The 22,728-nt window shown below is 52.0% G+C and overlaps 2 protein-coding genes across 2 annotated transcripts; both read right to left on the reverse strand.

Annotated features, from left to right (window-relative positions):
- Nucleotides 1-1,218: 1,218 nt before the first annotated feature.
- On the reverse strand, nt 1,219-12,106 carry GUSB (glucuronidase beta). The gene is made up of 12 exons (XM_021550904.2): nt 11,881-12,106; nt 10,063-10,251; nt 8,866-9,047; nt 8,256-8,398; nt 7,918-8,105; nt 7,069-7,221; nt 6,392-6,570; nt 5,853-5,999; nt 4,783-4,867; nt 3,139-3,315; nt 2,569-2,704; nt 1,219-1,438 (listed from the first exon to the last, which is right to left on the reverse strand). Exons 1-12 carry the CDS (start codon nt 12,103-12,105, stop codon nt 1,281-1,283), a joined length of 1,962 nt encoding a protein of 653 aa, XP_021406579.2. The 5' UTR covers nt 12,106; the 3' UTR covers nt 1,219-1,280.
- Nucleotides 12,107-13,843: 1,737 nt separating this feature from the next.
- Nucleotides 13,844-21,506, reverse strand: LOC144247248 (argininosuccinate lyase-like). The gene is made up of 16 exons (XM_077787499.1): nt 20,887-21,506; nt 19,021-19,215; nt 18,827-18,910; nt 18,470-18,526; nt 17,814-17,911; nt 17,616-17,693; nt 17,304-17,381; nt 16,872-16,924; nt 16,598-16,660; nt 16,311-16,425; nt 15,610-15,694; nt 15,384-15,443; nt 15,029-15,112; nt 14,691-14,771; nt 14,492-14,598; nt 13,844-14,084 (listed from the first exon to the last, which is right to left on the reverse strand). Exons 1-16 carry the CDS (start codon nt 20,899-20,901, stop codon nt 13,934-13,936), a joined length of 1,404 nt encoding a protein of 467 aa, XP_077643625.1. The 5' UTR covers nt 20,902-21,506; the 3' UTR covers nt 13,844-13,933.
- Between the last annotated feature and the right edge of the window lie 1,222 nt (nt 21,507-22,728).

Below are 22,728 nucleotides of genomic sequence, written 5' to 3' on the forward strand. Positions count from 1 at the left end.
TAGAGAAAATCTACGCCTAGCACAGTGTGAGGAATGCTGTAGTGTTTTTTTCCCTTAAAAACACAAGAAAAATTGTTGTGGAGTCTGCAGTGAAAATCTGTGTCCTTATTCTGCTGGGGCAGGGTGGAAGGTGCTGTTGGTTCTTCGTGTACCACCTCTGAAGGGAACAGAATTTGGCCAGCACACAACAGAAAAGCAAATATTTCCTTTATACGGCCAGATTTGGTCACTTCCCTGAGCCACTCACCCAGAGGCAGCTGCAGAACAGGAGTCATGGCACCAGTTTCACCCAGAATCTGTGAATTCCAGTAATCAAACCCCAGAACTGAAACTCCCCAAATGCATTGGGCAGCCTCTGCTTTTGGGACAGTGCTGGGAAGTTTACAGACTAAATATTCCGAGTTTTGCTTTGAGTGCTGGTGTGATCCATGCTGGTGTGCAGCCCTAAAGGGACACCACTGAAGCAGCACAGGGATTTACACCTGGCCCTGCCCCAGAGGGCTTCAGGCCACTCTCAGAAAAGTCTGGAACAGAATTTCCCTCTGGGCTGCTCTTCCTGTGGTGACATTTAATATGAAGGAAGCCCTTCCACACTGGAAGTGGCATTGTTAGACACAGTTTGTGTCTGACAGTGGCAGTTTTGGTACTGTAAAATAAATAGATTTAAAGTTGAGTTGATGTAGCCCCTCTCTCTGTAACATTCCACCTTGCTGCTGGAACAGGAATTCCAAACTCTCTGTTGGAGTATGTTGGGTGGTTCACACCCGTCCTGGCTGCTGGGAATGCTCAGGATTTCTCACACATCCATCCTGTCAGGCCAGAGCAGCTGCACAAACCGTGCTCCTCTGCAATCCTGTGGACAGTTTGCTGTGATCTCAATAGTGTTAACTCTTAGGGGAGTTTAACTGGAAAGCCTCATTTGCTTTAGAGGGATGTGATGTTCATTTAGAGTAACTTAGATTTTGTTTTTAAGTTCATCATTGAGTTGTATCATGTAATATTTGTAACTTTTTTTGCCATAAACAGATACCTCAGTCAGGATTTCTTAACTTCAGCTCCTTGAAAGTGAATACTTGTTTTCCTGTCTGGAAAAAAGAAGACTCCAGACATGGATAAGCAGAGGAAACGAAAGTTTCTGATCTGCTTTGCATCACAGTAACTACTTCAGGTGGACTAGAAATCGCATGGGACTTGCAAGACTTGAATCAGGCATAAAACTTACTTAAACAGAGATTTAATAACAAGTTCAACATAATCCCCAGCCACTAAACCCTTTGTTTTCATTTTAGGAAGAGGGAATGTGATGTTATTACAGGAGGAAGACAGCTTGATTCATTTGCAATCTTCCAGTATCTGTCCCTAAGAACAAAGGCAGCGGCTTTGGGCTGGCGCTGGCGGGTGAAGATTCCTTTCTTGTTCCCCAGCACTCGTGTGGTCCCTGCAGAGAAGTTAGAAAATAAAAGTACAAACCAAGCTCTTCCAGGCCCTGCTGTGAGCTGTTCCAGTGTAGGTACTAAAGCAGGCCAGGTGGAAGAGACCTCTGCACTCTGTTGTGCACGGTCAGGTAGAGCAGGGAAGCTCGGCAGGAGCCATGGGTGGGACAGAGCAATCCAGCTGCAGGTCCTTGTTTTTCCAGTGCTGAGCTGGGACATTTAACTGGGGTGTGCCACTGATCAGTGTTTTATCTGCTGTAGATTGGCTCCACCTTCAGATTGGATGGAGGAAATGGTGATGCCTGTTTACTGTCCTCTGTGGTGTCTGGCTCCTTTCTGCCTGTTTTAATTTTCATAGGAAATTAGAGAAAAAGATTGCAACACGTAGAGAGACTGGAATTGCATCTGTGTCTGACCTTGTCTACGTTTTCTCAGTCCTCTTTGATGCTGCTTTTCTGGCCACGGCCATCACTGAGCTTTCTAATGCCTGTCCTGGTGCTCTGCAGGGGATTTTAGTGCTGTTCCTCCCTCTCCCTGACTGCTCACCACCCAACCCACTGCAGGTGGCATAAGCAGAACAGGTTCATTATTAAATCTGGGTTATGATTGTTTAATTTCTGTGGGACTGCACTGTAAATTAAGGAATTTCCCTTCCTTTGTGACTACTGCACTTATCTGTTAATGATGGATGGTGTGTCATGGTGAGACAGCTGTGTGCCAGTGTGGCAACTGCTCCTCTGAACCTCGACCAATAAATTATGGTTATTTAAGGTGCTCTGTTCCCAGGGCAGCTGTAGGTGACACTGGAAGCAAGTGAGATGTCCCTGACAGCTGCCTGAAGCTCTGAATTGAGGGTGGCCAAAAACCAGGAGCAATCTGGGTCCCTTACAAGCTTCCCTTGTGCATTGGCTCCTGTTCCTGGGAGCATCTGTGCAGGAGAAAGGGTGAATTAAGCACTGGCAGGACCTTCCCTCTTGGCTCTGGTCGTGCTGGATTTTGTGACAAAAGCAGCTGTGCTCTGTCCTGGTGAACAGAGGGCCTTTTGTCCTACCCTTCAGCACAATGTTTGTGTGGCATCAACCACTAAAGTCCCAGGGAGGATGGAGAGGTGTTTAGAATATAAATAAAAGCTCACCTTGATTGGTCATGAAATCAGCAAAATTCCAGATGAGCTCCCCGATCACGTACTCCTTCCTCTTCTTGTCAAAGACAGAGTGGTACTCCCTGAGCATGGCCTGCTGGTACTCCTCAGTGAACATCATGGGGGGGTCCTGCAGCAGGAGAACAGGCTCAGGGCACAAACAGTCCCAGTCCCTCTGCCTGAGAACTCTTCCTGAACTGAAACCCTGGGGCTGCCTGCTCTGTGAGTTGTGCTGCTGTTGTGATTAGCAAACACACAATTCCAGGTATTCCCAGGGCCAATTCCCCTGGTGGCCTTTGTCATGGCAGGGACAGGAGTGCCACCCCCCTGCATGGGCCAGCACCAGGAACCTCCATTCTCCAGGGTTTGCTTTCGTTTAAGCCTTTTCTAGCACTGCCAAGGCCAGATTTTGGAGCCCTCTTTAGCAGACAAAGTGAGTGGCAAAGCTCACTGGTTTTGGTGGAGCAGGATCCCAATCCAATTCCAGCAAAGCCAGGCCCAGTGGTGCCAGCCTCTCCCAGTTCCAATTTGCTGCCCTGTAAGAGCAAACACCACAAGACTCACACTGTGCAATCCAGGCACTGAGTCTGCTCCATATTCACTCTGGATGATGGGTTTTTGGTAGGTTTTATACCAGTTCTCAAACTGGGCTGTGAGTTGCAGTGGGATCACTTCCAGGTGGCCTGGGTCATGGTACCAGGAGAAGTAGCTGTTCACACAAATCACATCCACATAGGGAGCCTGCAAAAAACAAGGTGAGAGTGTTTTGGCACAGACTTCAACATTCTCTTGTAAATCTAAATCCTCCTTTGGGTTCATTTAATGGAATCCAGGTTCATTACACATTGAATTAATTGTTTCCCCCTACACTCAGGCCCTCCAAATATATCTTTCCCAGGAAAAAAAAAAAAAAGATAAATATAATAAGCTAACAGCATTAATTTGGCATTTTTCTTACAGATTAGAAAGTCACAGCAAAGAGTTAGACAAGATCAACACGTTTCATTCTCAGGTTTGTTAGAAGTTTTTTTGTTTCCAAGATGTCTCTGGCTTGCTGGTACATTTAGATGTACTTTTTCTTTTTGAGTATTGGAATGTGATTATCAAGTGAGTGGTCAAATATTTTGACTAGCAACTAAATTTTGTGCATCAATGGTGCAATACTAAGACTAAAGCATTCTGCAAGTTATTTGCCATTTCTACCACATGGACAGTGTGATAAAAGGGCACAAAGCCCCCTCAAAATAAAGTGATGTTGTATGTAACTTGTTCAATGTTCTCTTAACATGTTTTGTAATAAAACAAACAAAAAAAAAAGTTCTAATACCACATCAGTGTATGAGAGATCTGTTCTTTGGGTTTGTTTGCCTGAGCTCCTCCAGTTGGGCAGAGTGGGAATGGGATATCCAAAAGCAGATCCCTGCTGGGCTCCTTCAAATTTAAAGCCATCAGAGATTTGTTTTCTTTTTGGGGCAGGGGGGGAGGAAAAACCCAAGAGTTGCAGCCATTCCTGCCAATTAGAGGACATTTTACAAGAAATCCAAAGTGTAACCTGGATTCGGGGATGTGTGGCAGCACCAACTCACCTGCTAGAAGTGATTATTGTACAAGGATCTACCCTGGAAACAAATACAGGTGTTAAAAATCCTTGGGCCATGCTATGAAAGGTCCCAAAATCCAAGGAAAGTGCATTTTGGTTATTTATTCAGCTCTAGAGCTTTAATTGTGGAGCTGGAGGAGCTTTTAGATTATTCAACGCAAACACACATCTGCCAAAGAAGATGTAGAGCAGTTGAAAGCAGGAATTAAAGCAAAGCTTCCTTTAGACTTCCACAAGGGTTGTGAGTATTCTAAAGAGGTTTAAGCTTTGGCTTAATTGCAAGTGAAAATCCTCAGCATTAGTAAGCCAAATCAATGGCATGGCAAAGCATGACAATATTAATGGAATCCAGGGGCATAATCCTGCACACAAAGAATTGTTCTCTCTTACAGATCCCTTTTTCTTTCAGCTGGACTACAACAACAGGATAAGGTGATTTCTACTAGAAACAAAAATGTCATTTTGCCTTAGCCTTTCCCAGCTAAATACCTCCAGTAAATTTAGGTAGGAGTGGGGGGAAAGGAGGATAATACAAGTGACAAGAGAAGGAAATTTAATGCATGAATTAAAAAAAAAAAAGAAAAAGCTAGAAAATAAAGCAAACTTACACCATGATCAAGAGCGTAATTAGCATCTGTCACAAAGGTGACTGGTCTGGAGGGGTCGAGAGCTTTAGTGTGAGCTATCACTGTCCTGTTTGCAAACAGTAAAGCAAGAATTCAGCAACAGCACAGCCCCCTCTCCCCAGGCTCTCTGTCCTTCCACCCCCAAAGCTGCTTTTGATTTAGCAGCTAGTGTTTTAAAGAAATAAAGAGAATATCTGTCACCAAGTGCATGCTACGCCACCTGAAAAAGAGCAGAGTGGAAGCACACCAAGCACAGGCACATGGGTGGTGCCAGCAGCTCAGAAGTTGAAGGGACAGTTGAGTTTGAGGACAAAACTGTCAAAAGGGCAATGGGAAGTTTCTGAACAACTCCTGGGATGTGTTCCTGAGGCCCTGTGCCACAGCAGGCAGAGGCTGGATGCTTCTGAGGAAGCCCTGAGTGAGGCAGATAGGACAGAATGGGAGAGTCAAGCTCTGCTGCATTGCAGGAGGTGGTGGAACATCCTGAAGAATGAAACTCACACTTCTCTCTTAATGCACCTCAGCTCCCAGGGACAGCCTGCTGCCCATAGCAGAGCTGCCCCTGGGCTATCCAAAGCTTAAATCTCTTTAGAAATAAACCAAGGGGGCTGCAGGGACTCAAAGCAGTGGCTTTGAAGTGGGAAGCCACAGAACAAATAAGCAGAACTAACTGCAGAACCTTGTGTTCAGAAAGGCCAGTTATTTTACAGCTTTGCTGTAAATCTCAAAGGATTCAGCACTCATCTTTCTGTGTTAATGAAGAATATTCCATTCTCACCAGGTCTGGTTTTACTGAACTCTTAGCTCAAGAAGAGATGCTCAAACCAAGTGGGCTCCTGGGAATTTTCTGGAGTCTTGGTGGTACAGAACGAAGGTATTAGGACAGTTCTGAGCATCAGTTCCATATGTGCAGCAGTTCCATTTTAGTTTGCACCCACAGGTTCAGTTCCGGGGTTTCCAAAAATGCCTGTCCTCCCTTTACTACCTCTCTGTGCCATCCCAAAGGAAGAAGAGGCATCATCTGCCAGGAGATGAGGAGCAGAGGCACTTACTTGAAGTAGTGAGCAGCTGGGGGCAGCTCTGACGCCGGCTCGTTGGCCACTGACCACATCACCACTGAGGGCCTGTTCTTATCCCTGCGGACCAGCTCCTCCATCACAGCCAGGTGATGCTGCAGGGATTTGTTCCCAAAGCTCTCGCTGGAAGACAGGAGGAGGTAAGGGTGTAAAATCCATCCCCTCTGCCTTGCCCTGTGAAAACTCAGCCTCTGGGCACAGCAGAGCCTTGATGCTGAGGATGGCTTCTGCCTGATTTCCCCAAAGTTTGCTGCACAGTTCAGGGCCGTGGTTTGGGCTCGTTAATGGAGCCATGTGGCAAAATGTGGCAAAACGCCCTCTGGTTGCCCAACATCATGAGGCATCACCGGTGGTGGTGGCGCAACAGGAGATTTCCAAACAGAACAAAGTACTCTCATTATCAGCACAACGGGTGGGACACCGAGGACAGAAGTGTAAAAATAGCAACAGGACACTTGGGAAGAGCTGAGAGAGGAACAGGGGAGCGAGGGCAGGGCGTGCTGGGCAGCTCTTACGGCAGTTTGATGCCCACCCCCGGGCTCTCGTCGATGACCACGATGCCGTAGGCGTCACACAGGTCCATGATCTCCTCGGCGTAGGGGTAGTGGCTGGTGCGGAACGAGTTGGCCCCCAGCCACCGCAGCAGGTTGAAGTCCTTCACAATTAGGGGCCAGTCCAGGCCTTTGCCACGGATCTGTGGGGAGAAAGCAACCAGCCCTTGTGAACACAGCTTCCCTGCTTGGTCCAGCCCCAGCCCTGCCCAGGGTGGGGAGCCCGACAGCCACTGTCACAGTCAGGGGTTTGGGTTGGAGGGGACATTAAAGCTCGTATCATTCCACCCCCTGCCACGGGCTGGGACACTTTCCACTACCCCAGGTTGCTCCTGTCCAACTGGCCTGGAACATTTGCAGGGATGGGCAAGCTTCTTGATGGGATGCCCACAGCTTTTCTGGGCAACCTGTGCCAGGGCCTCCCCACCCTCACAGCAGACTGAGTGACTGTCAGCATGTCTGGCTGAAAGCTGTGGCTGGGAGATGCTCCAGCACATCCATGTGTCCTGAGGGATGGCAGGACCGGGCATGGTGTCCCCTTAGTGCTTAGCCTGGGAGGAGGCTGTGAGGAAACAGCTCCTTGGAGAGGAGAGGGGAGGGGAGGCAGTGTGAGCTGAGGTGGCCCTGGGTGCCACACTTACATCTGCATCCTCGTGCTTGTTGACCCCGTGGAAGTAGAAGGGCCTGCCGTTGATGAGGAACTGGGTGCTGGTGACGTGCACGGTGCGGATGCCGACCGGGAGCGTGTACACGTCCTCCAGCAGAGCCCCACCCACCTGGGCCTGCATCTGCACCTGCATGGCCAGGGAGGAACAGGAGGGATCCTCACACGGATGCCCAGGGCTCCCTCCCCTGTCTGGGAGGGACATTCTGGCCCCACATCCCTTCCCAGCCCTGCCTCGGCACACAGCCGGCTCCTCACTGCTGCTGCTCGAGGGGAGCCGGGTCTAATGAACAAAAAATACAAATCCAAGGTGTGGAAGCTGAAGGATGAAGAATGAGCCCCTGGGTGATCCTTTTTGATCACCCCAAAAAACTTCAGTGTCTTTTCCCCATGGCATGCCCCCAGGCTATTTCTGTGCCCTGCACCTTGATGCCAAGCAATGACTGACACATCACCTGCTCCCAGGGGTGACCCCGAGTCCCTGGAAACTCAGAGCAGCTCATCCTCCCTTGATTTCTGCACCTGAACATCACCACTGATCCTTACCTCCCACAGAACCTCCCAGGCTCCAGATGTTGAACTCATCATCTCCCCAGAGGGGATGGACTCAGTGTGAAGGGCCAGCACCTCAAAGCACGCTCCAGGAATGCCTTTCTCCCTGCCAGACCCTTCAGAAGCTGCCAAAGCTCGATTTGATTTGATTGATTTGATTTGATTCACTCTGGTTACACGCACAGGGCCCATGAGAGGAGAGGACACAGGATGGGCCATATGGCAGTGGTTAACCCTATTAAACACACCCACAGAGGAGGAAATGCCACTTTACCTCCAAGGAGTACAGGTATCCAGGGTTCTCGTGCATCAGGTAAGGCCACCAGAGGTTCGGGTTGAGGACTTTGAGCTCTCCCACTGGGCCATCACCTGTAGCAACCACCTTCCCCTCTTGGTCACGTAAACTCAGGGACAAGGAATTGGCCGTGCTGCCAACCACTGACACCTGATACTGCACCGTGCCTGGCTCAGAGGAAACAAAAGACAATCAGAGACTGCAAGAGACAGCCTCAGGAAAAGCCACTGGAACAAATTCAATCGAGACTCGTGCAGGGTATTTTCCCTGCTGCCCTCGGCACCTCCATTTGGAGCCTGAGGCAGCTCAGGACCTACCAACACTGTCTGACGAAGTGGTTGTCACAGTGATGTCGTCGATGTAGGCAGCAGGAGTGGTGTAAAGCACAACTGGGCGGTGGATCCCAGCATAATTAAAGAAATCAAACCTGATGTTCTGCACAAAATAGTTCTTGGGGTACCTGAGTGAGCAAGACAGGAGAACTGGTTGCATTACACTTCAATATAAGCTGAAGGCAGCATGTGCATGCTGGCAGTGCAAAATAATCATGTAAAATATCTCTATAACAGGCTGGATCTGTCTGTCAGCTGCTACACTGAAGGATTTTGCAGTTAACAAAGAAGTTAACAAAGATCTTGATCCTTCAGGAGAGCTGGTACTTGCAGCTCCTAGATGAATCCAAGCTTCTCAAACCTGCCCTGGATTCAACTTGACAAATCACCCAATCTGAGCCCCCTGTGCACAAAACAGATGCAATATCTCACTGCAGATTCCCCACAACACCACAGCTTAAACTCCTCACAGCTCCACCGACAAATCCACCATAAAGACAACCCCGTGCAGGGATTTCTGAAACAGCAGCTGAACAAAGTCCCCCTCTCCCACAGCCCTGGGATGAGCCCAGCAGTAAAACACGCCAGAACTCACCTTGATTTGTCAGTCATGTACTGGATGGAGCCCGGGGGCAGCGTGTGGGGAGTCAGGGTGTTGTTGAGGGCCACAGTGATGCGGCACAGGGTGCCTGGGCTGCCCTGCACCACGCTGCTGATGTCAGCCTCAAAGGGCAGGTGCCCCCCTTCGTGTTCCACCACCTGCACCCCGTTCACCCACTGCAAGGAAAGACACAAAAAATGGCTCATTGGGATTTTGGGGTCAGCAGAGCACAGGGAAGGGAAGCCCAGTAACAACACCTGGCTCTTGATCCTCAAAGGATCTTTGAGGGATCAACCTTGATCTTTGAGGGATATCCCTTTGCTGGGAGCTAGGTCTGGGTCACATCAAGTGTCACTGAGGGACACAGTGTGGGGCAGATCCATTCATCAGGAAATGTTTAGTTACTGTGAAAAATGCATATTTTATGATTGGCTTTTCACAAATGTTACGATGAATATTATAATGTGTAATGTTAGAAAGTTATGCTGTATTAATTCTCTTAAGTAGTGTGTTAAATGTAGTTTTAGCTTACAACATAATGTTAAAAGAGAAACTCTGTGATATAGGATTTGTTACAAGCTCAAGCAGGAAGATGAGATAATCAATAAACTCTTCACACAAAAATGTCAGCAAAGGGGGCCCATAAAAAGTTACCACCTCCTTATCAGAAAAGACAAAAATTCTTCCACCTTCTCTCTATCCTTTTGGAACCACCAAGATTAAGAAGTTGACAAAACCAAAAAAAGTTCTTAATTTGCAATGAATTTATGCATCATGTATGAGATATATGAATATGCAAGAGGCTGTTGCTTTTAAGGGTATTCCTTTCTTCACAAGGGATGCTTTTTGTGACTTAGTGTTCGAGAGCATCCAGATATCCATAATTCTTTGCTTTTTATTCTCTTATAACTGTCCTAACTCTAAATTTTATTACTCTAATTGTATTACTATTTTTATAACCATTTTATCATTATTAAGGTTTTAAAAATTTTAAAAACCAAGTGATTGGCGTTTTTCACAGTTACCAAAATCCTAAAACTGCAGGATCGGAGAAGAGAAACTGAAATTCCTCCTTGCTGGGGGGAAAACAGGCACGAGCTCGGAAGGGGATGCAAAACCGAGGCAGGGACGCGTTTTCTTTTAGTCCAGCCTAATTTAGGAAGCACAGGGCCAAGCCCCCGAGGCACGTACCACGATGGAGTAGTAATGGGCACTCCCAAAGCGCAGCACCACCCTGGGGGCGGGCTCGCCCCGCAGCCAGCGCAGGGGGAGCAGCACCTCCTTCTCGTACCACACCCAGCCGATGTAATTCTCCAGGCTGGGGTCCTGAGTGATGTCGTTGAAGCTGGCAGGCACCGGCATGTCAATCACAGGGCCGGTCTGGCAGGAATTGCGTGCAAAAGGAAAGAACAGAGATTTTAAAAAGAGGAATTTTACGACTGGAGGTGTCCCCCTTCCACTAACAGCCTTACAATGCCTTTGCCAAGGGGAAATACTTGGGAAAATCTGTTTAAAAACTGCCGAGATCCTACGGGAAGAAGCTGCTCCTTTCTTTTCCACTCCTGCTGTACAATGAAATGTTTTTATTAATAGCTCTGGAGTCACGGAATCAGAGAAGTGAGGAGGGAAAAACCCAAGCCCAGGTTGTTGTTTCAGTGGGAATTTTCTCCTGCACAACTCCAGGACAATGTGCCAGAGACAATGCACATGTGGTGCTGTTTGTCAGCTAAGAGATGTAGTAAAAGTGTAACAAAATAATGGATGTTTTGGGCAGTAATGGATGTTTTGGGACATTTTTCTCCCTGTGGAAACTATCTGGGATCAGCTCAGCACTCCTCACTTCGTGAAAGCAACAGAGATTCCTTGGGATTACAACAGAATCCATTCAGTTGCTTATTCCAGTGTGAAGATGAGAGGGAGGCAGTGTCGCAGTACACTGAATGTTGAGGAATCCAGGGGCTGTTGCCAAACAGAGCCGTTCATTTTCAGCACTTTCTGCACTCAGGATGTTGCACAAAGCAGTTCTGCAGCTTCTCCTTTCCTGAGGAAGCCTCAGGAAATGGAATGAGGAAGGTCCGGGCACCCAGGGTGGGCATCATGTGCATGGCTGACTCAGCACTGGCCCTCATCAGAAAATCCTAGTGGGAAGATCCTTGGACAGAAAAGAGGAGTTTCTGGTATCTGATGCAGGAAAACCCTTGCCTGTGCTGGCCAGAATCTGTGTGTCCTTCAGGGAGATTCTCTGAGCTCTAAAACAGGTGGAGTGCACTCATCTAATCCTCTCTCTGAAGGGGCATATTTCAGGATTCCTCTCCTCTGCAAAGCTTCCAGCAGCACAGTGGATTGCAAACCCAGCCATGCATCATTCCACAATCCAGCAACAAAATCAGCCAAAAGGCTAAAAACAGAAATAATGAACAACTTATCCATTTTAATACATAAAATCCATAACTCTTTTCTACCAGCTAATGCCGTTAAATTCCACGCAGATCCCAACCACACATCAAAACTTTTCTACCAACACTCTGAAGCTTTGGAATAAACAATTCCCAGTGCCCTTACAGGCACACTTTTGCTGATTCTGTGCTTCTGGAAGCTCAGCGCTGCGCCAGGCTCCGGCAGCACGGGACACCTGGAGGTGAATGGGGCTCATTCAAACGCTGCCTGCCTTCGGAGCATCACCAGGGGCATCAGCTAATTAGGAACTGCCTCAAGAACAACTGCGGCAGGGCTAATTAGGAACTGCATCAAGAACAACCGCGGCAGGGCTAATTAGGAACTGCATCAAGAACAACCGGGGCAGGGCCAGCACCGTGGGGCGAACGGCAGCGGCTCCGCCAGCCCGGTGGGGGATAAGGCAGGGAAAGAGGAAGAGAAGAAAGAAGCGGAGCCCCACAGCGGGCCCGAGCCCGGTGGGGGATAAGGCAGGGAAAGAGGAAGAGAAGAAAGAAGCGGAGCCCCACAGCGGGCCCGGTTCGTGCCCGGGGATGGCAGCGCCCGCCCCGCTACCTGCCGGAGCGGCCGCCGGTACCAGCGCTGCGCGAACCCGGCGTCCCTGCCCGGAGACAGATCGGCGCGGAAGCTCCAGAGGCCGCCGAGCTCCCTGCGCTCGCGGGACGGGGTGTCCCGGGGCTGCAGCATCCCGGCGGGACCGGCCGCCAGCCCCGGCAGCAGCAGCAGCAGCACCGGCAGCGGGCGCGGAGCGGCACCGCCGCCTGAGGCCGCCGGCGCCATCTTGGCTGAGGGCGGGACCGGCTGAGGGCGGGCCCGGCTGAGGGCGGGACCGGCTGAGGGCGGGACCGGCTGAGGGCGGGACCGGCTGAGGGCGGGGCGGGACCGGCTGAGGGCGGGGCCGGCTGAGGGCGGGACCGGCTGAGGGCGGGACCGGCTGAGGGCGGGACCGGCTGAGGGCGGGACCGGCTGAGGGCGGGACCGGCTGAGGGCGGGGCGGGACCGGCTGAGGGCGGGACCGGCTGAGGGCGGGACCGGCTGAGGGCGGGACCGGCTGAGGGCGGGACCGGCTGAGGGCGGGGCGGGGCCGGCTGAGGGCGGGGCCGGCTGAGGGCGGGACCGGCTGAGGGCGGGACCGGCTGAGGGCGGGACCGGCTGAGGGCGGGACCGGCTGAGGGCGGGACCGGCTGAGGGCGGGACCGGCTGAGGGCGGGACCGGCTGAGGGCGGGACCGGCTGAGGGCGGGACCGGCTGAGGGCGGGGCCGGCTGAGGGCGGGGCCGGCTGAGGGCGGGGCCGGCTGAGGGCGGGGCGGGACCGGCTGAGGGCGGGGCGGGACCGGCTGAGGGCGGGGCGGGACCGGCTGAGGGCGGGGCGGGACCGGCTGAGGGGAGCCCGGTCCCGACCCCTGTCGCGATACCGATACCGACCCCTGTCACGGTCCCGGTCCCGACCCCTGTCACGGTCCCGGTCCCGATCCCTGTCACGATCCCGATCCCGATCCCTGTCGCAATCCCTGTCCCAGTCCCGATCCCGATCCCTGTCACGGTCCCGATCCCTGTCATGTTCCCAGTCCTGATCCCAGTCCCGATCCCTGTCACAGTCCCGATCCCGATCCCTGTCGCGATCCCTGTCACAGTCCCGATCCCGATCCATGTCCCGGTCCCCATCCTGATCCCAGTCCCGGTCCCTGTCACAGTCCCGATCCCGATCCCTGTCACGCTCCCGGTCCCGATCGGGTCCCCGCCCCGGGATGAGCGACTGCAGAGCCCGACAGGGAGCGGGTCCTGTTCCACGGCCGCCTCCGGACAAAGCCACGAGTGTCCCTTTCAGGCTCTGTCCTGGATCGCTGCATTCCATCGAGAGGCGAGTGGTCTCTCCCCTCCCCTCCCCTCCCCTCCCCTCCCCTCCCCTCCCCTCCCCTCCCCTCCCCTCCCCTCCCCTCCCCTCCCCTCCCCTCCCCTCCCCTCCCCTCCCCTCCCCTCCCCTCCCCTTTCTCCTCCTTATTTATTACTCAGGGGTTTAAATGTATTTATCACCTACTTTTACTTACTTATTAATTTGCTTGCTTATTTACACTATTTATTTATTTATTTATTTATCACAGAATCATTTAGGTCACAAAAGACCTCTGAGGTTACCAAGTCCAACCTGTGACCCAACACCTCCCTGTCACCCAGAGCAGGGCACTGAGTGCCACGTCCACTCTTCCCTTAAATATTTCCAGGGATGGTGATTTGACCTCCCTGCACAACCGGTTCTGACATTTGGTCACCCTTTCTGGGAAGGAATTCCTCCTCCTGATGTCCAACCTAAACCTCCCTTAAGCACACCTTAGGTTTATTATTACTGCTTGCTTACTTTTGTTTATTTATTGCCTGCCTGCTCACTTCTATTTATTTTCAGTCACTTGCTGAAGTGTGAAGGTTAAAAGTTATTGGAAATGGCAAAAGAAGCACTGGTGGCTTATTGGGGAGAAGAGGGAGGGTAAGCTCTTGAAGAACCAAGACACCAGAGCAGGATTTCAGTGAACTACAGACACCCCAGTGTTTATTAACTCCAGCCCAGTGGCACAGGCACACCGCTGCAGGCACGGCATCTCTCCCCACACTCTAAGCCTGCTCCTTGAGCCTCTTGAGCAGCTCCCGCAGCTGCTCGATCTGGGCGGACACGCTGCCCTTGGCCGTGCCGCCCGCGGCCGTGTACTGCTCCACGCTGCTCACCACGCTGAACACCTGCGCCACGTCGCTGCCAAACAGGGGGCTGGGGGCACAGGGGGGTGTCAGGGGGCTCTGGGCTGCTCCACGGGCCCAGTGCCTGTGGAGAGCCTGAGGGAGTGAGGACGGAGCCTTTTCCTGATGGGAAACGCTCCTGAGCTTCTGCTGGCTTCAAGGGGACACTGAGGAACTTCAGAGCCAAACCCCGCTGGGGGCTTCGTGCTCAGGGCAGAGGTATCTCCAGCCCCTCCCAAGAGTTCCTGCCCATGCCCATTCCAGCCTGCTGGAGTGGAATGGAGGTGATGTTGTCCCCCTGCAGTGTTTCAGCCCCAGCAGGAGCAGCAGTGATATTCAGGACAGGAGGATGTTGAGGCGCAGCCCAGCCCAGGCGCTTTGGGGAAGGCAGATTAGGGAAGTCACTGTGCAGGGAAGTGGAATAACAGAGGTACAAACCTAATGTTTTGCAGCTCCTCCAGGCTGAGGTGATTGATGGTGATGCCTTTGGTCTCTGCCAGCTGGACAGCCTTGCCAGAGGCCATATGGGCTTGTCTGAAAGGCATCTGCAGTGGGAAGGGGACAGAGCAGACAGAACTCAGCTCAGTTCCTCTGCATCCAAAGAAACCCCAGCTCCAGCTCTCCCTCTGGCACTTACTCCCTTCCGAACCAGGTAGAGAGCCAGGTCAGTAGCCAACATCTCCGGGCTCAGCGCCCTCTCCATGTTCTCCTTGTTGATCTGCAGGAGGAGGATCCCAGGGACACGTTACAATCAGCTCCTCCTTGGGGCATGTTAGTGGTCAGGGTGAGGGGAATTCATCTGGAGCTCTAAAAGAATGCTCTGAGCAGCTGGCAGAGGGGACCAAAATAAGCAGAATGGGTGAGGCACTGAGGAGTTTTTATTTGGGAACAATCTGGAGCTCTGCTCTCTGTATATACTCACAGAATATGGACCATGATAATGTTGAATAGTGAGAGAACGAGAAGAATCCTTACCTGGAGGGTGGAAATCACTCCAGTGGCAACCTGGAGCACAGCATTCAGGGTGTCTACAACATCAAAAACAGCCTCCTTGTCCTCCTGTGTTGGAACAGCGATGGAAATGGCTCTGAGCCAGTCTGGTGCAGCCCAAAAACCCCCCAGGCTGAGCAGCCCAGGCAGCAGAGCAGGGATGTGATCGCAGGGCCTCCTGCCATGGCACTCAGGGTGTCACCTGCAGCATCCCCTCCCTCAGCCCCTTTCCCAGCACACAGCCAGGGGCTGTGCACAGGAATGGAATTCAGGGATAGCACAAGGGCAGGGCATGACTGTGTCTACTCAGAGATGGTGTGGAGGGGAACAAGGGCTTTACCTGCAGGTCCTTGTTGTAGGTGCTCGGAAGTCCTTTGAGGACCATGAGAATTGCAGCCAACTGCAGAGAGAAACAGGAGAGGCAGGGAGTGAGGAACAGAGCAAAGCACAGCCCCAGGGCAGGGCCAGAACCCACAGCTCTCTACAAGGAAAGGCAAAGAAAAAGCAGATTTTCCAGCCCAAATAGGAGCAGTCTCCTCTCCCTCCTCCTTCCTTTTGGGGCTCACCCGTCCAAACACTCGCCCGGCTTTGCTGCGGATCAGCTCCAGACTGTCGGGATTCTTCTTCTGAGGCATCAGGCTGCTGCCAGTGCTGGGTGGGACATGAGTGGAGTGCACTGATGAGCAAAACCCTCATCCATACACACACATCATCACTGATCCAGCCCTCCAAAAGCAATGTGTAGGACCCTCTTCCCTGTTCTCCTGTTTAGGGTGTAGGAAATTGGTGAACTGACGGTTGCTCTTTGATTTTGCACCTTGTCTGGAGCTCCCACACAGTCCCACCTCTCACAGAGAAACTTAAAAGGGGGCTGCCCCTCCAGGGTCATATCAGCAGGTCAGACCAAGTGTTAGTGTGACTTCAGTGAGGGAGGCTGTGGCTGTGCCACCCTGCAGACAAGGAGTCTGTTGGGATTACAAACCCAGCCATGCAAAGGCTCTGGCAGCATTCCCAGCACAGGAGGAAGTTCTCTCTGCCAGCAGGTCCTGGACAGGAGTTGCTGGGCTAAACACAGATTGCTTGAGTTAAGGGGATCAGAAATAAGTGACCATTGCTGAGGAATATTCACCCTGAGGCTGCCTTTGTGCCAGGCTCCTGATGCTGGGTCAGCCTCGTGCAGACAGACCCCAACCACTGCCTCACCCAGCGAGGAGAGCTGAGGAGGAGAGGCTGAGGAAGGAGCTCGCTGCCCAGAGCTGAGACCTACCTGTAGGCATCAGAGAGAGTCAGGAAGCCAAACTCGCTGGTGCTGTAGATGATGAGATCCTCAGCCATCTTGCTGAGGTGGATCATCAGCAGGGTGGCAGCAGAGAGGAATTCCACTGCAGGGAAGGCAGGAAATCAGGAGAGGAAAAGGTGCTTGGACAGCCCAGGGAACCCTGAGTGAGGTTTTACTTCCTAGGGATGGATTTCAGTCCCCATATTAAAGAAGAGTGACTGGAAAGGTGTCAGGAGCTGCTTCCCTCCCTGCTGGGAAGCTTTGGCTGTGCTTACCCACAAAGTCCCTCTCGCTGACGGCATCCATGCTGTTCAGGCTGATGGAAGCAAAGTCCAGCTCTGCAAGGAAGGGGATGGACACAGGAGCTCACACTGGCCCTGACAGGAGCCTGAATGCACCAGGCTGACCCAGAGGAGGTAACTTGTCATCTATTCATTACCCTCCACCCCCTTGTTCAAGTGCTTTAGCGCATCCAAAATAACATTCGGGGAATGTGCTGATGCTGCCCAAAATCCCAGATATTATGAGTAGTCCCAGGGAGACGTTTACCACTGCACAGCATCTCTCTATCGATTCCCAGGGGGTTTCCAGCCAGAGCTCCACTGCCAGGGGAGAAAGAACCAGAAGTCAGCCATGATATCCAAACTGATATCCAACCAAAACTGAGCTCTAGTGATGACATCTCTCAGAAGATTTCCCTCCCCCAGTTCACTTGGATTTCACAGTGTTGTCTGAGGTTCATCAAACCCTTAACTCTGGACTAAACCAGGTTTTCTCTCCCAAACAGGAAGCCTTGTAATCCTTGCTTTTCAAGGAGGGATAGAAAAATATTTCTATGGTGAGAGTCTTTGGAGAGGCAAGCTGGGCTGTGGTGTCCATGGAATAGAAGCCCCAGTGGCTCAGGGGATGGACAGATCTGCCTCTTGTCTTTATCTCAGAGCAAAGTGAGGGCTAAGGATCACAATAAAAAATAAACTTTACCTTCCCAAAGGCAAGACATTGATCCTCCTCTTCACCTCTCCCAGGCGCTCAGAATTGCGGGTCAGAGCAACAGCGTGGCTGGGGAAGGACAGGAGAGATGAAACAGGGAGATGAAGCTGGAAAATCTCCCACTCCAGGAGGTGAGAATGGCCAAAGGATGGGGAACAGGGACTTCCCAATCCATGCTTGGATTCCCAGCTGGTCAGAGCACACTGGGAATTCCTGATCCAGTTTGTGGGGCTCCCTCTGGTTTGTCACCACCCCTGGCTGTCCCCTCAGCAGAGCAGGGCCCCGAGGGTGGGAGGAGCTCACCTGAGCAAGAACTGGCTCCATCGGATGGGCTGAGCTTTCTGCAGGTGGGTGTAGCCAGGCAGGATCACATCGATTTCTCTGGGAGGGAAAGGGCAGAGAGGTGAGCAGCAGAGAGCAGGGAGGGCAGGGCCACAGGAGAGTGTCCTGCCCCAAAAAGGCCAAAGTTATGGAAAACAGAGATTGGGGGAAAGGACTCACATGGCAGCACGTTCCACCAGGGTCTCAATGAGGTGCAGGAGGTGCGCAGAGATGATGGAGAGGGAATTCTTCATGAACAGCTTCAGGTCAGTCACAACCTGTGGGAGATTGGCCACCGCCAGGCCAAGCACAACAGGACAGATTTATTGAACAAATATTGCTCAGCAGAACCCCCCCTGGCACTGTTATCCCCTCCTGGTGCTGTATGATGGGAAGGGAAATCTTCCTCCTGTGGAATGCCTCCCTGGTCCCTGATTTGTGAAAACTGTTGTTGCTTTCCATGGACAGAACCAAAATCTTTTCTTTTCAGTGGACTTGTCAGATATTGTCAAATTTGAAGCAGAAAATTCCCAACCAACACAAGCTGATCATCCTGAGGAAGACTGATCCTGAAAGATGTGTGCATCCAGACAGCAGAGTTCTGGAGGTTTCCAGAGATGTCAGTGGAATTTTGTGGTGTTTTACCAGCAGGATGCAGCCCTGCAGATCCCACTCCCCAGGGTGGATGAATCACTGTAGCATCATTAAAGCCATCATTAATTTAAAGGGAATGCAGGCTGGAGTGTGTCAAGGCATGAGAGAGATGGCATAAAAATATTCAATCAAAGAACTGAGGTGGAGGAATACAGAAGGAGAAGAAAAGATTCTGTCCATACCTGATCATTCCTGCTTCTGCCAGTGTGCAACTTCCCAGCCACGTCTCCAATCAACTCCTGAGGACAAGAGCAGGATTTCTGTCAGGATCTCTGTGCTCTAAACAAGACAATCCACATCAGCACATCTCCCTGCCTGGAAGGGACTCAGCTCCAGGATCCTGTGAGTAACCATGGGATGTGTTCTGGGGAAGGGCAGCTTTGGGTTCTGTGCTTGTACAGCCCACAAAGGGGTGTGGAGACCCTTGGCTGTGCCCCAGGGGGTTGAGTGCCAGCAGCTCCAAAGGGATTTCACAGAGGGACAGAGGGACAAGCCCTTAATGTCAGGGTATCAGGAAGAAGAGGCTGGAGGAGCCAAACCTTCAGCCTGCGCTCGTTGGCAGTGTGGATATCCTCATCGGTTTGTTTCAGCACAAAGACCCCTTTGGACCATTCCTCAGAGATCTGCAAACAGCAGAAACACCGGTCAGCCACAGGAGTTATTAAATCCAGGGATGCTGCTCTCAGGTCAGGAGCCATTCCTTCACCTGACAGTTTTTGAAGGAATGCAATACCTTTTCCAGGCCACCCAGGATCTTCTCCAGTTCAGTTTTAGACAGGATCCCAGACTTCTCCAAGGCTTTGGCATAAGCCCTGCTCCCCTGGATGTCCACCTCAGACAGTCTCTGGTCATAGCTGATGGAAGCATTGAGCATCTCCATGATGGGATCTGTGCTTCCACTGAATCTTCCACCCCAAAGTTTATTCCCCTGAGAGAGAAAATAGCTAATTAAAGAGGCCTAATGACTTCAGATAAATCCTGTGCGGTAAATAACATCCAGTGTTCCATTCATCTGATACAGAGCCTATGCTCAGCTCCTTTCAGTGTGCCAGCACTGACCAGAAAGTCCCCTGGACTTCAGGACCTTTGGTAAGTGGTTGAAGAGCTGGAGAACACATCACTGTCAGTGTTACTTACCTCTGAGCTCCGAGGTCTGGCCCAGGAACCCTCCAAGATATTTTACATCTGCAAGACTCTGCTGGGAGTCCTTGCAATTAATACCAGGGACGGATGAAACACCAGCACACATTTCTGTTTGAGGCCTTGTAAAGGGAGGAAAAACTAAGCAGTCAGTAAGATTAAGGTGAAATTAATATCCTCTAAATCCTTTTAGTGCTGTTTAACTAACAATTCTTTGATTGACAAAGAGCTGTGGGCCAACACAGAAACAAAAATGGGGTTTTCCCATCCAAGCCAGGATTCCTGTGGTGACCTCAGCCCCTGGAACGTGTCACTCACCTCAGTGGTGACCGAAGGTTTGTGCAGGGTTCCAGCTGTGCCCACAGCAGGGCGTGTGTTGTGTGGGAGCTTCTCCAGCAGTGATTCAGAGCCTGACTGGCCTCACCTGAGCTGTGTCAGCTCAGAAGCTTTTTTCTTGCCCAGGTAAGACAGCCCAAGAAGATTTCATTCTGCCAAGCTTGCACTGAAGTGGGTAAGAATTTTACTTGGGCAGAGACAATTTATCCAAGATTTCAAAAGCAATTTTCCAGTGCTACCAGGCACGAAAAGGAATTGGAGGCCACCTGAAGGAAGGGACTAAATAAAGCTGCATTGTAGAGTGGATAATTACTAATCTACTTGATTCTTTAAACACCACTGGCAAGTTTCTTCTCATGCTGGTCACTATAACTACCATGGACAGCAAGGGGCTGGCAGGACAGCTGGAAGCTAATCTGTGCCAGGGCTTTAGCAGCCAGACAAAACACTGTTGAGTAACCTTAAAAATGTTTTCCCTGGTGACTGTTTCCATGTCCCTGTGCCTGAAAGAACAGGAGAGAGCCTGCAGAAGAGAGGGTGTAGCCATGTGTAAAAGGCAGCGTTGTTAGAAAGCTGGGGGAAGGCAGAGAGGGGAATCAGAATTGAAAAAGAAGTGTTAGAGCTCCTCAACACTCATTTGGTTCACTCAGGAGCAAAATTAATGCTAAATTAAAGGCCATTCTCAGCACTGGGGACCAGGAGTATCCCAGTATTTAAATATTCCCATCAAAGCAAGAAGGATGTCAGCAGAAACATTGCAGCATACACATTTACAGTCCAGAAATCAAAGCTGAAATGTTCATTTTAGGCATCTCCAGGACTCTTTGGAGCTGTGACTGTGCAGCCTGGCAATGACAAACTGCCTGGAAGGTGGAGCAGCGATTTGGAGAGCAGAACGTGAACTCGCCAGGGTGCCCGGTCACGTCGGGGCAGGGAAGGAAACCGAAAATGCAGCTTTTGTGCCGAGCAGTGTTTACACAAGCTGCTGGGAAGTGGCGGAGCGCGAGTCCCAGGCACGAGTATCGGCCTTTCCCAGGAGACAGAGGCAAGACCGCGGCGGCCCTGGGGCAGCTCCGCTGGGCTGAGCACCCCCGGCACCCCCGGGGAAGCAAAGTTCGCTCACCTCGGCTGCTGCCATCGCGGCCGCGCCGGATCCGTGCGCGCCGCGGGGCCGCTGCGGGGCGGGGACGCTGCGGGGCGGCTCCGGGCACGGTCCCGGTCCCGGTCACAGTCACGATCCCGATCCCAGATGCACTCCTGGTTCCGATCCCAGCTCCAATCCCGGTCCCGGTCCCGATCCTGGTCACAGTCACAGTCCCAGCTCCGGTCCCGATGCCAGCTCCAATCCCGATCCCGGTCACAGTCCCAGTCCCGGTCCCGTTCCCAATCCTGGTCACAGTCACGATCCCAGATCCTGTCCCTATCCCAGCTCCAAACCCGGTCTCTGTCCCAGCTGCAGTCCCGGTCCGGATCGCAATCCCAGCTCCGGTTCTGATCCCAGCTCCGTCCCGATCCTGATCCCAGCTCCAATCTCTATCCCAGCTCCACTCCCGGGCCCAGCTCCAATCTCGGCTCCGATCCCAGCTGCAATCCTGGTCCCGATCCCAGCTGGATTCCTGGTCTGATCCCAGCCTCTGTACCGGTCCCAGCTGCAATCTTGGTCCCGATCCAGGTCCCGGTCCCGGTCCCAGCTCCAATCCTGCCCCGCTCCCGGCGCTCCCGCAGCTCGTCCCGCCCGCCGGGGCGGGGAGTCCCCGGTGCCAGCCCCGCTCCCGGTGCTGCTGGGCGGGGGCACGGCTTGTCCCGGCGCCAGCCCCGCTCCCGGTGCTGCTGGGCGGGGGCACGGCTTGTCCCGGTGCCAGCCCCGCTCCCGGTGCTGCTGGGCGGGGGCACGGCTTGTCCCGGTGCCAGCCCCGCTCCCGGTGCTGCTGGGCGGGGGCACGGCTTGTCCCGGGCCAGCCCCGCTCCCGGTGCTGCTGGGCGGGGGCACGGCTTGTCCCGGTGCCTCACAGCACGCTCAGGAGCGGCATCCCAGTTTTCTTGTATCTTTTCGAGGTTTGCTGTCTTTTAACCAGACTTGGTGTCATAGAGCTGGGAAGGAACATAATCCATGTCCTTGGATCTTTGTCTGGAGCAGCAGGACACTGCCAGGGACACCCAGCTGCCTCTGGCGGCCCCACAAGGTCCTTTCCCAGCTGGATTTCCCGTGTAGTGCTTTCAGTATCCATACGGAACAAGGCTCAGACCCTGTATGTAGCCAGCAATTAGTTCACTGCTTCTCAAACATTTCCACTCATGATTATTTCTTTTTCAGACTTGCAAGCTTGAGGATGCACAGACCATCACACTGTCTGCACTGAGAAAAACTCTGAACCGTTTTGTTGCCAGGTTCCTTCTTCTTCTGGAGTCCCTCACTTTTAATGTTTGGTTTTTTCATGTTCATCCTTTATGGATGTCCATACTCCAGCTTTGATGGGAGGTTGCTAAGGGTTTGGGAGAATGGTGAGCACAAGATTTACATCCAGAACGACCCAGCTGATAATGAGCCCAAGTGAATTCCTGGCTCAAATGCCTTCCTGTGGCCTGTAATGAGCAGGGATTTGAGACCAAAACCCAGATTCCAATGAGTCAGAGGATGATGGTAAAAGTCACCATGGACTACACTCTGTAATGCCTGTGGAGATCCACAGGCCCCTCCAATCTAAAATATTTCACAATTTTAAGAAAAGGATGGATGGGTGGGGAGTACCAGTGACTGTAAACTACTTATTTAAGTAAGAGACTAAAATGTGGTAATCTGCTGCTTCCCTTTTCCTTTCATTTTGGCCCTGTGTCACCAGCACTGGCCATGAGGGACAAAGCCAGACTTTTGCTGCTGGGAGAAGAGAAAATCTGTTCAGCTGAGGATCTGAAGAGAAGGAACCAGAAAATACAAACAGGAAAAATAAGGGAGTGGCATGGATCA

The sequence above is a fragment of the Lonchura striata genome, chromosome 20, assembly GCF_046129695.1.
Source record: "Lonchura striata isolate bLonStr1 chromosome 20, bLonStr1.mat, whole genome shotgun sequence".
NCBI lineage: Eukaryota > Metazoa > Chordata > Aves > Passeriformes > Estrildidae > Lonchura > Lonchura striata.

Excerpts from the sequence above, each read along its gene's own strand:
- GUSB (XM_021550904.2), bottom strand. The coding sequence starts at position 12,105 with ATGGCGCCGGCGGCCTCAGGCGGCGGTGCCGCTCCGCGCCCGCTGCCG. Across the intron at positions 10,252-11,880 it reads ACCGGCGGCCGCTCCGGCAG|ACCGGCCCTGTGATTGACAT; the intron begins GTAGCGGGGCGG and ends AATTCCTGCCAG. Across the intron at positions 8,399-8,865 it reads TACATGACTGACAAATCAAG|GTACCCCAAGAACTATTTTG; the intron begins GTGAGTTCTGGC and ends TTGCTCACTCAG.
- LOC144247248 (XM_077787499.1), bottom strand. Across the intron at positions 14,772-15,028 it reads GAGTGATTTCCACCCTCCAG|ATCAACAAGGAGAACATGGA; the intron begins GTAAGGATTCTT and ends CTCCTCCTGCAG. Across the intron at positions 14,599-14,690 it reads TCTACCTGGTTCGGAAGGGA|ATGCCTTTCAGACAAGCCCA; the intron begins GTAAGTGCCAGA and ends TTCCCACTGCAG.